The following is a 15753-nucleotide window of genomic DNA, read 5'->3' as shown; positions in this document are numbered from 1 at the left end:
TCTGGTGGACACACTGCCAATTAAGTGAGATGACAACGCCAAGCACTTCTCTAGAAATTACACAGATAGCTATGCTGGTTTATTAGGTAACAAATCTAATACATAATACCTTCCTTATGACCAACTAGCAAGTCACAGTCTTTTGATGCTAAACCAAAACAAAATAGGATGAGGAAAGAAATATGTGCTGCTGCGCATGATCGAAAACTCTTCCCATTTTGTTGAGCAATTGTATTGATGTTTACCATCCAGCCTGCAGCCAAGTTCTGCTATCCACGGTCCTTTTTAATTTTTCAGTTGGGTTTAATAAAGGCACCATCTTGGAAAGGTTAGTTTAATCCAAAAGGGTTACACTGGGGTGCTTGGGGAGGGGGGACAGTATTTGGATGGGAGACCACCAGGGAAGGATGGACTTGTCTAATATAGCAACCTGCTAACACAATTCTTAATAAAAAGTATTCTGGTATAACACCGCAATTACTACAATCTAATCCTAGGCATGTTTACTCAGTCAGTTCAACTAAATCACCAAGTAGAGATTTCCAGACTTGATCTGAAGGAAGCTAACCAATGAGTAAAGAATTAATTATTTTTCCTCCAATGCCACTTTTAAAACCAGCAAAAGTTTATTCAAGGTATGAGCTTTCGTGTGCACGCACACTTGTTCAGATAAGGGTGCGTGAGCACAAAAGCTCATAGCTTGAGTAAACTTGTGCTGGTCTTAAAGGTGCCACTGGACTCCAAATCTGTTGATTCGTACATCAGAGCTTATTAGTATTTCAGCACCTCCTCTATAACTAGGCCGAATACCGGGAAGAATATCTCTGAATATGTGTAGAGTTCCCTGCCCGCGCTGAATTCCCTCCCTCCTCTCCACAGAAGCCGGCAGGCAGTTTACATTCGCCTCAAGGCCTCTTCCCGGCCTACCACCGTTGCGTGGCAACCAACTTCAAGCTGGCTAGCGCGCAAACTCGCCACTCCCTCGCTGAGGCTCTATGATTCCTCATGCCTAATCCTCTCACCGCTTCCTGGCCTTTTTAGCAACTATCCATTTCCGGTCATCCTTTCTAGGACTACATTCAGGTGGGTAGCAGTGTTGGTCTCAAGCAGCAGAACAAAGTCCAGTGGCACCTTTAAGACTAACCAAATTTTATTCAAGGTATAAGCTTTCTGGTTACCTTTTAGTTGCTGCTTATTTAGAGGCTTATTTACATACTTAGTGATAAGAAGACTGTCTCATCTCTCCCTTTAGAATCGCCACTTCTGAAGGCGCGTGCATGCACACGAAAGCTTATACCTTGAATAAAACGTGGTTGGTCTGAAAGGTGGGCTCAGTCTTAACGTTTTTCTAAGACTAGGTAATCGCTCTGCCCATAATACGCAGGCTACACGTGTCTCTATGGCCAGGGTCTTTGTTTCCTCCTGGCTACTCCTTTTCCGCCTGCGGCTCGCTAGCCTCGGCTTCCGGTCCCCCTCATTTCTCCCAGCGGGGACTCTATGGTGCTTGGTTCCGGTTCCGTCTCCCGGTCTCCCTCCTTCTCTCGCTCGGTCCGCTTTTGCCGCCGCCGTGCGCTCCTTTCCTCCCTCCCTCCTTTCCCCTCGTCCCGCTTGGCGGGGCCTGGTCCTTCCGTTTGGCCGGCCATGGGTGCCTACCTTTCGCAGCCCCGGACGACCAAAAGCTCGGGGGACGGTGGCGGGTCGGGGCCCCGCCCGCTCTACTTCGGCTACAGCGCCATGCAAGGCTGGCGGGTCTCCATGGAGGTGAGGGAAGGGAGGGGAGGGGGCGTGGCCGGCCAGCGCCGAGCGGGAGCTTCGTGGGAGAAGGTTCTCCCTAGCTCATCCCGCTTCGGATACCTCTCCCACTTACTCCAGAGCGCTCTTGGGAATGGGATCCCACCTCTTACGCTCGCATCTCCTGCTTTTCCCCATGTTCTTGCCCGTTTGTTTACCCTTCGGGAGCCTGACCCGCTTCCACTGCTGTAGTTCGTGCGCAGCTCCCTGTCCCCAGCCTGAGACTGGTCGTGGTTTGCTTAGATTTTGAGGGCACCGAGCAGAAGCTTCAGACATAGTCTTGGCCCTAGAAACCCAAGGGCTTTGTTCCGTGAGAGGTGGGGGAGTGACAAGTGGAACCTTCACATTTCAAGGCAATAAACCTCTGAATCCCAGAGCCAGGAGGCAACATCAGGGGGAGATCTCTGCTTTGGTGCCCTGTTGTTGGTCTTGCCGAGGAACTGATTGGCCACACTGGGGAGTAGGATGCTAGATAGATGGACCTTTGGTCAGATCCGGTAGTGTTATTATTCTGTTTCCGGTGACTAGCATGTGTGAGCTGCTGTTCCTTGCTTGCCTTTATTTTGGATTTCCCTTATTGCCATACTGCTAATGCTTTGCAATTACACTTTCCCCCATTTGCTGATTTTGCCTTCTCTTTCAGGATGCACACAATTGCATTCCTGACCTGGACAGCGAGACAGCAATGTTCTCTGTATACGACGGTCACGGAGGTAAAAGATCCTGTGGAATGGTACTTGCTTGGTATAAAGAGCTGTTAGACATACAGCAGCGCCTTGGGGGCCAAAAGTAGGGGGTGTCCATAAACGTATTTGAGACTTAGGGAGGCCCTTGAACCGTGTAGCCAGTCATGTCTCCCCTGCTCGGCAGTGGATCTTCTGGATCTCAGGCAGAAAAAGGCTTTTCCCCAATGATCCTTTAACTAGAAATGTCAAACGTTGAATGTGGGACTATCTGCATTTAATTCTGCTGTTAAGTCCAGCAAGGATGGAGAGACAGGACTGGTGAACATGTGGTGGCAGCAAGAGGGAAGAGTACGGCATCTTGGGAGGACTTCTGGAGTTCTGGCCCTGCTAGTGGACCTTCTGTTAGTACCTGGGTTTTGGCCACCGTGTGACACAGAGTGTTATATTGGATGGGCCTGATTCAATATTTCTCTTAAATTCTTATCTTCCCATTCAAAGTGATGTCATCTTGTATGGTACGGGCAGCCCAATCCAGACAAACATGGTGGGCGGCCGCTCGGGCGTGGGCAGATCTATGGCACCGCTCGTTGCCTTCCAAAGGGGTTTGGGGCGCCAGAGTGCAGTGCAGCCAAGCCCCAGCCGCCGCCTGTAGATGTGTAAAATATGCTGGAGTGTGGGCTCCCAGAGCGGTGCGAGGTCGGGGACAGGAGGGGGCGCTTCCACAGGGATGGCAGGGATTGGCTGACGGCCCGCGCTCATTGTCGCACCTTGAGGGGACTTAGGCAGCTCATCATCTGTGGACAGACGGAGGTCACCGACCATGGCATCCATGACCTCACTCGATGTGTCCTCCCCCTGATTCGGCGGCTCCTGATGGCTGCCTGGACATCCTGGGAGTGGCGGGGGGGCACTGGACCTGCCGACCTCCCGTCACGCAGGTGCTGGGTGGCCAGCTCCAGTCCTCAGATGTCTTGCTAGAGCGCCCTCCCGCCTCCGAGTGGAGCTCGTGGCAGCCTGCAACAATTCCTGGGAGTCACCTGGGAGGGGTGGAAAGGGTGTTGCCACCAGAATCTGGCAGTCCCACGGTGGTGAGGACGGGGGGGGAGGGAAGGTGCCAACATACCGCGGATCACCTCAGTGCTGTGGCCAGCTACAGCCACCGGGCAGATGAGGGGCCCCATGATTGCCTCAAAGCCAGTCAGGGCCCAGGCCACCGCCTCATAGGTCGAGCCCTCAGTGATGAGATGCTGGACTCGCTTCTTGGCAGGGCTGAATGAGTTGTTCCAACGCTTCAGGGTGGACTACTCTGTGCAGGGGACCTGGCTCACAGAGAGCACTCACTCTGCTGCCATACACCAGAAACCCCGCCAACGGGAGTTCACCCCACCAGCTCTTGTGCCAGCGATCGCCACCACGGCGTTCTCGACCACCAAGCCAAACAGGAGCACCTTCTCGTCCTCAGTCCAGTTCGGTTGGCGGTGACTCTCGGTCAGTGCCGCTGTCTGCCGCCATTCCTCCCACGGGCAGTGGAATGCAGGGGCTGCTGACCACAGCTGGCAGATAGTGGTTGCTCTCATGCCGCCCTGCCCAGCTTTCCCATGGGACACCAGCAGGGCATCTGTTGGCCTTTTCGGCACCACGCCGCCACTTGTGCAGGGCCCCTCACAGCTCCAACAGTGTCTGGAAGCTGTGGTGGAGTGCCTCGGGGTGGCAGCACGGCCACTGCAGCCCGCGCCACAGCGCGCAAACCATGGGGGCCCATGACGGGTGGTGCCCCCTCATCCCGCCGCCAAAGCTCCTCTGGGTGCAGCCGCTGCACATCCTCCCCGCACTCTATGTGTGGGTTGTGCGGTGGCGGCGGAGATGCCATCAGACGCGCAGATACCGGGAGCGGCCGAGCAATTTGCATCTCGAGGATGCCAACTGTCTGGACCACGCTGCCATCCAGGACCTGTGTGAGCAGCTCAGGGCGAGCCTCTGCAGCCAGGTGACTGGCCCCTGACCCATCCCTGCAGCGGATCCTCATCTTCCTGGCGACCGGCTCCTTCCAGGGTGTGGTGGCCGAGGTCCTGGAGGTCTCCCAGTTGTCGGCCAGCTGCTGCCTCCACTCCTTCCTAGTCGCCATGCTTCAGCGCCTCCAGCAGCATGTGCAGTTCCCAACAGGCAAGGAGGAGCTGCAGATTGCCAGAGCTGGCTTCGCAGCGGTCACAGGGTTCCCCGATGTCGTGGGGGCTGTGGACTGCACGCATGTCGCCCTGGTGGCCCCGCGGGAGGATCCCATGGTGTACCGGAATAGGCACCACTTCTACAGCCTCAACATGCAGGCATCCTGCGACTACCAGGGACTCTTCACAGACCTGGTGGCAAAGTTCCCAGGGAGTGCACACAACGCCCAGATCTTCATGTCCTTGGGCCTCAATCGCCTCCTGGCAGCCTGGCCTGATGGGCCATGGGTGGTTGCTAGGTAAGGCCAGCAGGCGGCGGCGGGGGGCGCCCCTCTCATCCCCTGTCCTCCACAGGTGACCGAGGGTACCCATTGCTGCCCTACCTGCTGACACCGTACCAGAAGGATGCGCCCGTGGACCGAGCAGCATACAACCAGGCACACAGGGCCACTTGCATGGTCATCGAGCGTGCCTTTGGGCAGCTGAAGATGAGGTTCCACTGCCTGCACCACACAGGTGGCCGATGCAGCATGCAGCCCCTGCCTGTGGCTAAGCTGGTCACTGTGTGCTTCATGCTACACAACATCGCCACCCGTCAATGCCTGCTGGCCCCCCAGGACCTTCCCTTCCCAGACCCTGGGTCACCAATGGGGGAGAATGAGGAGGCAGGGGCATGCGCTGCTGCCCAGCAGGACTTTGGGGGGCACTTGCATCAGAAGTGTGTCCGAGCTCACATACGGGCCACTCGGCACACAGGCAGGGCACCCAGGGATGAGAGCATGCCATGAGTGCGACCTCTCACATGCCCGGGGCCACCAGGGGGACACTGCGCACTCCCATGTATGCTGATGCCTCTTGGGCACTTCATTCTATTATTAAACCAGGGCACCACGGCAGGCATTCTGTGAGGTGTGAGTGGCCACAGACTCAACTCCCAGCTAAAGCCGTCCCTCGGCAAACAGCGGCCAACGGAGACAATACCCGCCACTCACACCTCTCCACGTGCTCCCTGGACTGAGCAGGCACACCTTCAACTTCACGGGTTTATCTCATTTGCATATCTAGAAGCCCCCACAGTGGTCCGCGCCGCCCCCTGCTTGTGGCCCCTGCTCCGCTGGGAGAAGCCAATCATGCGACACTCTCAGCCAGGACCAACCCTGCCCCCAGCATGTAGCAGCGGTAAGCTGCCTTAGAACGCAGCGGAGGCGGCTTGGCTTAGCAAGCTACTCCCCCGCCTCATAATGCTAGGCTTGTGGGCTTGAGGCCGCCTTGCGGCAGGGCTGCTCACATGGCCAGCTTCCCTCTTTATGGAGCCTGCCATCCAGCCGCCATTATTTTAGGTCGGCCAGGTCACCTCCCTGGGCCGCCCCTCCTTTTCCTATGAGCACCCACCCCAAACTCAGCCCCCCTATCAGCTCCATCACAGACCCAGGCGGCGTAGACATATGGTGCAGCCCGAGACAAGTGTCTGCCTTGCCGCCTATCAGCCCCCGCCCTTCACCGCTATTTCCCACTGCATCTCCCACACAATTGCACTAAGTGGGTGCCCTGAAAGTCCCCTCGGCTACAGAGCCATGCCCTTGGGACGGCCACGAGCTGAGTCCGCGGGGGATACAGGGGGCTGGGGCAAGGTGGGAAAAGTGAAAGACACAGAAGACGAGATGGGTGTGCTGGGCTAAGTTTATTGATCTGCAAGCAGGGAGAGCAAGCTTGTGCGTAGAGGTTCCTGGCTTCCGCAGTCCAAAATGCTGTTGCCGGAGGATGCACCAACAGCTGCGGGGCTGATGGGGCCAGCTGGCTGTGCTCCAGCGGCCGCAGAGGCTGGAGTGCAGCACACACACCTGAAAGACAGACGGGGGGAGCCTCACCGGCTGCTGGCATAGGACTCCACTCCTGGGCGAGCCTGCGGGGAGCAAGGCGAGTGTCCCGGCTGCCTCCGGTGGAGCCATCTCACACAATTCCAGCTGTCCTGCATCACGGGCCAGCTGAATTGTGAGCCCGTGATCACGGCAGCCATGGCAGGGGCCGGCGCAAGTGGCTGGACCTGCCCTAGTTGGCAAGTTGCTGGCTGGGCTGAGGAAAGCCGGGAGACATGTTGCACCCCGCTTTGCCCCAGCATGGGGATGACCGAGACATGGGATGGTGGGGCCGCCAGCAGGATGGACGGCCAGGGCGCACCCCCACACGCACATGTGTGGTGGCCGGCACCCCACCTGAGGCCGCAACCACGCTGGACGGTCTTGGGGGCTGGGGGCCACGGGGACTCTTAGCCGGACTTACCCGTCTATGCGGGGGGCTCTGGAAGCGAGACCTGTTAGCACTGGGAAGCACGTGGTTAAGCAGGCAGCCTAAACTTAGTTCACCTCCCCCCAAGTCCAGCAGCTCTGACTTAACTAACATCCTTCTTTGTGCCGTTTCCTCCACCAAGCGCAGGGTCAGTGACCACAAATGCTGGTACCATATCCACTGGCTTATATTTATTAACTGAATTTATATTCCCCTTTTCTTTCCATTGGGGGCCCAAAGCAGCTTACATCAATCAGTGGTAGGTTAGGCTGAGAGTGTGTAATAGAGGTTTAACAAATTATGCATGAGGTGGAGAGATGAGCAAGAGAAATTTTCTCCATCTCCCAAAATACTAGAACTCAAGGGCATCCAATGAAGCTGATGGGCAATAGGTTCAAGATGGACAAAAGGAAATACCACTTTGCACAGAGAGCGATTAAAATGTGGAATTCGTTGCCAGAGGAGATAGTGATGGTCACAGGAATAAATAGCTGTAAAAGAGGTTAGATAGATTCATGGAGGATTTCTATCAATGGCTACTAGCCATGGCGACTGAAGGGAACCTCCACATTCAGAAGCAGTATGCCTCTGAATCCTAGAGCCAGGTGGCAACGTTTGGTGAAGGTCTCGGCCTTTATGCCCTTTTGCTGGCCTTGGAGAGGAACTATATGAGACAGGATGCTGGTTTAGATTGACCGCTAGTCTGATCCAGCAGGGCTCTTTTTGAGTTCTTATGACTCAGCCAAGCTTCCCTGGCAAAGTGGGGACTGAGCCTGGATTTCCTAGATCCCTGTCTACCACTTTAACCACTATACCACACTGTTTTTGTTGGACTTGTCTATTTTTCATTAGTCTGGGCAGCCTGTCTGGTTATCACCTGTTAACTGGGTACACAATGTGTTTCTTAATGCTCTTTAGTGAAGAAGCAGACTCGTTTGCTGCATGTTCGCCTAGATGAGGTGTTTCCTTTCCTCTGTGGGATTAATTGCTCATCTAGCTGTGTGTTGGGGCTAAGGTAAACAGGTTTCTAACTGCTGTTTCCTGAAATCCAGGAGAAGAGGTTGCTCTGTACTGTGCCAAGTACCTCCCTGAGATCATCAAGGACCAGAAAGCATACAAGGAAGGCAAGTTACAGAAGGTAAGGCTGAAGAGCTTTTGCAGCAGCATCCTCCAAAGGCCATCTGATCAGTGTCCTTCCAGAAGCTTTTCCTTACCATTCTTCTGATGTTCTGGCTAAACAAGCCAAACATTGAATTATTCCAGACTTGCACAGTGCGACTGTTATTTTTACACGTCCTAGACCTCTCCCGTCTGTTTGTGCCTTAGAATTAAGATCGTAGGGAGAGGTCCTCCTGACTACAGCCTTTTCAGTGGCATCCCACAATCATGGGACAACCTCCTCAGGGAGGTGCACCTGGCCCCCTCGCTTTCAGTCTTCACGAGGCAGTTGAAGATGGGTGTATGCATAGGACTGCATTTTATTAATTTGTTGGCAGTCCTAAAGTGCAGTATTATTGTTTATGAGTTTTATATATTTTGTCTATATTACAAGCTGCTTTGAGCTGTATAGAAGAAGGGCAGTTAATAAATATTTAAAATAAATAAAATTAACCTGTGCCAGAGTGGTGGTGGTGGGGGAGCAGTTTTTGGGCTCGATGCCAGAATCTGAACCACAAAATAGCTCAGAGAATCTTTCAACTCCCGTATTATCTATAGCACTGTGTTTCTAAAATACAACCACCTTCTCTTCCAAGGGGCAGTTTTCAAGCTGGCTCCATCCGTAACACTTTTCACATAGAAACTGAGCAGAATTGATATTTCTTAATGGCCGTGAGTCTTTCTTGTCCTAGTTTTGGTTTGTTATTCCTGATGACTTAATCTTGCACATAGGGGCTTTCCCACTTTCAAGTCTGTAACTGCACTCAGCTGTTGTTCTGTGTTGTCCCTCATGGAACTGTTGTCTATACCTGCAAGGCTCTCTTCACTGTGTTGCCTTCTAGGCCCTTGAGGATGCCTTTTTGGCCATTGATGCCAAGCTGACAACAGAGGAGGTGATCAAGGAACTGTCACAGATGGCAGGGCGGCCCCGACACGATGGAGAGGAGAAGGAGGAGAAAGTGGCTGATGAAGATGATGGTGAGCAAAGCTGTAGCTTGCTGCCCAGGAGCAGGCAACCTGAGAGTGAAGCCAAAAGATCTCTGTAGTATCACTCAGAGTGGGGGGGGGTCCTGTTCCACAGAATCCAAAGTTAGCGTGCAGCTCTACCCCACTGGGATTCAGAGCCTGCCGGTGAAGTAGCTCACATTCTCTCATCCACAAGTAAAATGAGAGCTGTATCTTTATAAATACAGGATGCTGACTACACTTGACCACCCCAACCCGTAGTTTCCACATTTCCAACTGCAAAAGGTTGTGCCTCTTTTGGGTCTTTGAGCAGACAATACAGGGCTAGTTGGACCTAATAGGAGGCAGCTCACAGGGTGTGGGTGCTTGCAAGTTCTCCCCAACTCCTGTTCTGCATTGTTTAGGAAAGTTTATCTATCTAGTTTGGGATGGAGTGGAATGGACAGTGTGCTATTCGCATGCTGAATAGAGCATGGGGTGCATTCCTTCAGCAAATTTGAGCCAAGAGAAAAAAGCTGAGCAATGCCTGATATGATATTGATGGTGAATCCATCTCCCCCCTCCATTCAGTGGACAACGAGGAAGCCGCCTTGCTGCATGAGGAGGCCACAATGACCATTGAGGAGCTGCTCACTCGCTACGGCCAAAACTGTGTCAAGGGCAAGCTAGGACCGCCAGGTAGTGAGCAGGGCCCGGAGGATACACGGGAGGAGCCAAGCGTGAATGGTGAGGCAGGTACCGAGGAGCTCTCAAAGAATCACCAGGAGGAGGAGAAGAATGGCAAGCTCTGCCTTGAATCCACCACCAGCACTTCCCCCGGCCCAGATGTGGCCGGCGGAGGGGATGCCAGCGCTCCCCCGAGAAAGGCAACAGAGGGAGTAGCTCCTGCAGCAGGGGAGGCTGAGCCTTCCTGCTCCTCTGCGAGCAAGTGCCAGCGAACTACCAAGTCCAAATTCTTCGAGGACAGTGAGGAGGAATCGGAGGAGGCAGAGGAGGAAGAGGAGGAGGAGGAGGAAGATGACAGTGAGGTAACCTCTGGCTTCAGCTGGGCAAGGGACAGGATCTCAGTCTTCCGCAGTTGAGTGGGGAAGGGAACTTTAGTAGTCCGGCTGCTTTGCTGACAAGCAGGGGGTCCTGATTGGGTTTGGAAGAAAGCGATCTGCTACCTGCAGGACCATCTGTTGCCCTCCACTCGGCCTGACTGTTTTCTGGGCTGGAGGAAACCTGGTTGGCCCTGCGAGAAAGCCTCCCGCTTTTTCTCAGGGCCTGCTGTCATTCTCCAGCTGGTCTGATTGTTTTTGGGGCGGGGGGGACTGGGGTGTTCTTGTTCCTGCTAGGAATGCAGTGAGGATGAAGATGGCTACAGCAGCGAGGAAGGAGACATTGAGGAGGATGAGGATGACACAGAAGAAGCGGAAGAGGATGAAGATGAGGACATGATGCTTGCAGGCATGGATGGAAAGGAGAAGGTCAGTCCTGGAGGTGGGGGAAATTCTGCCACAGCTGCTGAGAGAAGTTGTCATCTCAGCCAAGGCAGCTCTGCCTTTCTCGCTCAATGTGAAATGTAAACAGAGGGTAGATGGGCTGCATTGTTTGTGAAAGCAAGGAGGGGAACAGTGGTCTGCTCTTGGCCTGGTCCTAGGAAGCATCATTTCCCCCCTCCAGGCCAGTTTGGCCAGGCACCCTGGAGGGTTGTTGTTTTTTGCCATCTTCTGGGCATGGAACAGGGATCGCTAGGGGCATGGGTGGTATTTGTGAATTTGCTGCATTATGCAGGGGGTTGGTCTAGATGACCCTGGAGGTGTCTTCCAACTCTATGATTCTATTATTTCAGCCAGCCTCTGGCAGGTGGGAAGCATCTAATGCTCTTTTTGGTCTCCAGCCTGGCTCAGATAGTGGCACAACAGCGGTAGTCGCCCTCATCCGGGGCAAACAGCTCATTGTGGCCAATGCTGGGGACTCTCGCTGTGTGGTGTCAGAAGCCGGCAAGGCTGTCGACATGTCCTATGACCACAAGCCCGAAGACGAGGTGGAGCTGGCCAGAATAAAGAATGCTGGTGGGAAAGTGACCATGGACGGCCGGGTGAACGGCGGCCTCAATCTCTCCAGGGCTATTGGTGAGTGTGCTGAGGCTTCAGAGTTGCAGTAGCTTGCGTTCCTATCTCTTAACAGTGGCCTTAGTTTCTTTCATGCAAGCGTCCAGCTGCCATCCATCCATCCTGATCTGGGACTGGGCAAGTGGCAGCAGGTTGGCAAGGAGGAAAGGTGCTATGCCCAGTGGGAAATGGGGGAGAGATGGGAGAGAGGCCTTTTCTGAGCAGACTACCAAGTGTCTAGGTCAGAATTCTGTTTCCAACTGTGGTCAGTGCAGTGCAGCTGTAAACACGGATGGCTGGATCTAGACTGGCTTGCCACTCACGGATGGCACTTCCATTGCTACGGCCCACTGATCTCCCTGAACTGCTGCCCCCTGGGGGAATAGCAGACCTTTAGGAATGGCAAGAGGGGCAAATTTGGGGTCTGCAGTAGGATGAGAAACTGGTGGAAAGTGAACCACTCCTTTCATTAACAGGAAATTTAGTCTGAATCTAGCCCAGAAGCAGACCACAAGGGAAATAACCCTCCCACCCCAGTAGCTGGCATTCAAAGATTCTTTGCCTTTGAACAAGGAAGCTCCATTTGATCATTATTAAAATTGAGATTGTCACACCCCCTTTTAAAACTTGTAAGCCAGTGGCCATTACTACAGTGAATTTCCACTGATCTGTTTGGCATTTGGTTGCCTCATGGAAATGCTGAACAATATGTCTAATGAGTCAGATTCATTAGGGGTGAGGCAGGGGTGCCTTGGTGCTGTGGGTGTCTCAGTCTGTGTGGCACAGCCTGCCCCCACATAAGTGCTTTCCAGAGCAGGGAGTCCCTCCTATGCATCTCTCCCGTGCTTCTCTCTTACAGGAGATCACTTCTACAAACGCAATAAAAATCTGCCTCCAGAGGAGCAGATGATCTCAGCGCTGCCAGACATCAAGGTGCTGACAATCAACGATGACCACGATTTTATGGTCATTGCCTGTGATGGCATCTGGTAGGTGGGGTCTGAGAAGTAGCACAAGCTCCGTGGCTGGGTTGAGAAGGGTTGTGGCTCAGCGATTATGGTGTCTGCTTGACAGAGCTCCAGTTTCAATCCCTGGTTGAAAGGACCAGGTTGTAGGTGATGAGAAAGGCCTCTGCTTAAAATTTGCTGCCACTCTGAGTACACAGTATTGACCTTGATGGACCAAGGGTGTGATTCGGCATAAGGCAGTTCCATGTTTACTTGTGCAGTAGCGGGTCTTTCTGCTTGCATTTCCTATCTCATCCCTATCCCCGTACTGACTCAGAGTGTTTCTGCAGTGGACTGAGTTGTCCCCAACTGGCTCCTGAGACTAGGGAGTTATCCCCAGAAGGCTGAGGTTGCAGCACTTGAGTGATGGGAGGATGTAAGAGTAGCACAGCTGCACCGCCCTGCTTTTGATGACTCCTCCCTTTCTTCTCCCTCCCAGGAATGTCATGAGCAGCCAGGAGGTAGTGGATTTCGTCCAGTCCAAGATCACTGAGAAAGATGAGAATGACAAGCTACGACCTCTTTCGTCCATAGTAGAAGAAGTGAGTATTTGAAGGGAGGGGGCCAAGGGGCTGGGAGAGGTGTGAGTGAGAGCTGAAATTAGACATCTGCCTGCAAAAACTTGCCTATCTGTTCTAAGCGGCATCTCTGAGGGCATTCTCAGCTCTTTAAATGTTTAAATGGATAGCTGCTGTTACTGTGTTGCAGCCAAAAAAATTGCACATGACATACTAAGAGTCCCAAGTGCATTGTGGTAGAATCCAGAACCTATCTTATGAGCCAGAGCCCATTTTCCCAACTGCATACTGTGTCACCTTCAGTGGTGTGTGTGTGTAGTGGTAGAAAATGCCATCAGATCGTAGGGATCTCAAAAGACAAATGGAGGTGGTTTGCCATTGCCTCCATCTGTGTCATGATCCTGGACTTCCTTGGTGGTCCTCCATCCAAATACTAACCAGGGTTGACCCTGCTCAGCTTCCAAGACCTGATGAGATCAGGCTAGCCTGGGCCATCCAGGTTAGGGTGTGTGCTACATTTCCATGCAAATGAAAACCAGATCCAATCAGAAGCATAAAGATGTGGGTTGTGTGGTCCATGCCTGTTTGGAAGGGATCCTTTATGCCAGGGGTGGCCAATGGTAGCTCTCCAGATGTTTTTGCCTACAACTCTCATCAGCCCCAGCCAGCATGGCCAATGGCTAGGGCTGATGGGAGTTGTAGGCAAAAAAAACATCTGGAGAGCTACCGTTGGCCACCCTTGCTTTATGCTTCTAATTGTACCTTGTTTTTATCTGCATGATGATTGTACCACACCAGCCTTTTGAATGCCCTCCATCCCCTTGTATGTATTTCTGCTGACTTTGGTAGAAGCATGTCATAAATATGACTCAGTGGACTCTGGCCCATGAAAGCTTCTTCCCAGTTATAGCTGCTGCTCTTTGCGGCGGTTTTGACAAATTGCTGTTGAAAATTGGTGCTTTTAATGATCAATATCAGCAGGATCTGACTGGGATTGTAGGTGCTTGCTGTCTGTTGCTGGAACTGAGAGTTCTAGAATGTGTACCAGGGTAGCCACTCCAGAGGCATTACAGTCCACCAGTCACAAGACCTGATATAGTACTTCTGTGCCTAAAGAGGATTCTGTACCCTCAATGTCAACTCACTAAGTTAAGCCTGTGAAGCTTGCTTTGGGTTTTCTGACAAACTATTGTGCATTTGCATCTGGTTGAGCACAGGTATATCTTTGGGTGAATTAGCAGAGACTGCTCTACCATGCATGCTCCTACTGGAATGAAGTCCTTAGACTGCTCAAGAATATTTGGTAACAATGAGACTCATTCTCTGTTGCTTCTGCCCCCAGCTCCTGGACCGCTGCTTGGCTCCTGACACATCAGGTGATGGAACAGGCTGTGACAACATGACCTGCATCATCATCTCGTTCAAGCCCCGCCCTGGCCAGGCCCTCCCTGCTGAGGGCGGCAAACGGAAACTTGAGGACAACACGGCAGCAGCTGCTCCCACGGAAGAGAGCTGCAGCAAGAAGGCCAAGCAGGACTAGCAGTCGAGTTGGGCTGGGAATTGCCCAAGCTCTCTCTGGACTCTTGTTTTTCTAAGCAATGCTGAACTCTCGATGCCCGATTTTAGGCCTTTTTTTAGCCTTAGGGAGGCCCAGTGCGTCTGTGTCATTGCGGGGGGCGGGGAGATGAGAAGTTGGGGTTCATGTTGGTCCTGCTGTTCTTTGAAACCATTCCAAAGAATGAATGGCGGGGAGGGGCAGGGCCCAGAAGCCTCCCCTCCCCTCCACCTACCTTGCCCTGCAGCGTCTCCGTGTGGTTGTTGCCATTTCCGTGCCTGTGATGTCTTCTGTCGGCAGGAAGCAGTTGTCCATTGTGGAGGTTTCTGATCTACACCCCTCCCTCTCCATTTAAAGCCCCCCTTTTTTTGTGAGACTGGCTGCCCTCCTCCCCCCCCCCCCCAAAAAAAAAGAAATTGGCCGCCAAACCTCATTTTGTGTTGTTCACTTTCAATGAAATTTTTTTCAAACTAAAAGACCAAAAACTGAGCTGCGCCTCTGTGCTTTTTGTAGGGAAAGGGACCTTTCACAAAACGATCTGCATGCCTTACAGGGAGAGGAGTGGCGGGCTGGCATCCAGAATGCATGCAGAGTGGGAAGTGTGCTATGCTTACGTGAAGGGAAGATGACGCTTCCCCAAATGTTATACACAGGTTTATTTTAAATTGCTTGTATGCAAAGGTAAAGTGCCCTCCTCTTTTCCTTGGTGGCCCACCTGGGGAAAAACAATTACGAATCCTTGCGCATAAATACAGTACAAGAATAGGGGAGGATTTTGGAATATCTTTGTCCCCGGAATCTTGTAGTGGTTCATCTCCAGCAGTTGTTAGGTACCTACAGATTAGCCCTGACCGGGATAGGCCAGGCTAGCCTGATCTCTGGAGCTAAGCAGGGTTGACCCTTGCTAGTATTTGGATGAGCCACCTCCAAGGAATACCAGGGCCCTGATGCAGAGGCCAGTAATGGCAAGCCACCACTGAAACGTCTGTTGACTAAAAGAAAGTCTAGCTCACCACCTAATGGTGCATAACACTAAGAGCTAGAACTTCTGGCTGTCAGATGATCTTAGGGTATCCTGGCTAAACTATATACACTGCCAATAATAATAATTTATTATCCCAAATGTGGAGTGATAGGAGCATTGGGGAAGCTTTTTCCAGTATTTGATCATCCAGATTCTTACCTCTGAACGTGGGAGATCATATTCTTTGGCTGTTGTGGCTGAAAGCTATAGATCAGACTCTTTACAACTTCATGGTGACTATCACCACATTTTGTAGGGAATGTTGTAAAGTCACCTCTAAGTACTTGAGCCTTTCTTTTGGAAGGAAATTACTTCAATCCACGGATCAGCATGGTTGCCCCTTCCTAGCTCTGTGATATCTTATTTAATGTGACCGGAACTGTAGTAGACGGTATTTCAAATGCACTATATATCTGCAGCAGAGGACATTAGGAATTTGATGTTTTCACTGCTGCTTGTTGAATCAGTGTTTTCAGAGTTAGCCACAAGGTTCCTTAAGAT

The 15753-nt window shown here is 52.4% G+C and overlaps 1 protein-coding gene across 1 annotated transcript; it reads left to right on the top strand.

Annotated features, from left to right (window-relative positions):
* The first annotated feature begins 1485 nt into the window (after nt 1-1485).
* PPM1G (protein phosphatase, Mg2+/Mn2+ dependent 1G) lies at nt 1486-14717 on the top strand. The gene is made up of 10 exons (XM_060251319.1): nt 1486-1761; nt 2435-2504; nt 7981-8066; nt 8929-9064; nt 9623-10080; nt 10390-10521; nt 10935-11169; nt 12008-12137; nt 12595-12697; nt 14016-14717. The coding sequence occupies exons 1-10, from the start codon at nt 1498-1500 to the stop codon at nt 14211-14213; spliced, it is 1812 nt and encodes a 603-aa protein (XP_060107302.1). The 5' UTR covers nt 1486-1497; the 3' UTR covers nt 14214-14717.
* Nucleotides 14718-15753: the final 1036 nt, after the last annotated feature.

The sequence above is a fragment of the Heteronotia binoei genome, chromosome 1 (assembly GCF_032191835.1).
Source record: "Heteronotia binoei isolate CCM8104 ecotype False Entrance Well chromosome 1, APGP_CSIRO_Hbin_v1, whole genome shotgun sequence".
Taxonomy (NCBI): Eukaryota; Metazoa; Chordata; class Lepidosauria; order Squamata; family Gekkonidae; genus Heteronotia; species Heteronotia binoei.
The sequence above is the reverse complement of the archived record's forward strand: the minus strand, read 5'-3'. Positions and strand labels throughout refer to the sequence as shown.

Coding starts and splice junctions, on each gene's coding strand:
- PPM1G (XM_060251319.1), top strand. CDS start 1,498: ATGGTGCTTGGTTCCGGTTCCGTCTCCCGGTCTCCCTCCTTCTCTCGC. Junction 1,762..2,434: donor GCTGGCGGGTCTCCATGGAG/GTGAGGGAAGGG, acceptor CTTCTCTTTCAG/GATGCACACAATTGCATTCC. Junction 12,138..12,594: donor ATTGCCTGTGATGGCATCTG/GTAGGTGGGGTC, acceptor TCTCCCTCCCAG/GAATGTCATGAGCAGCCAGG.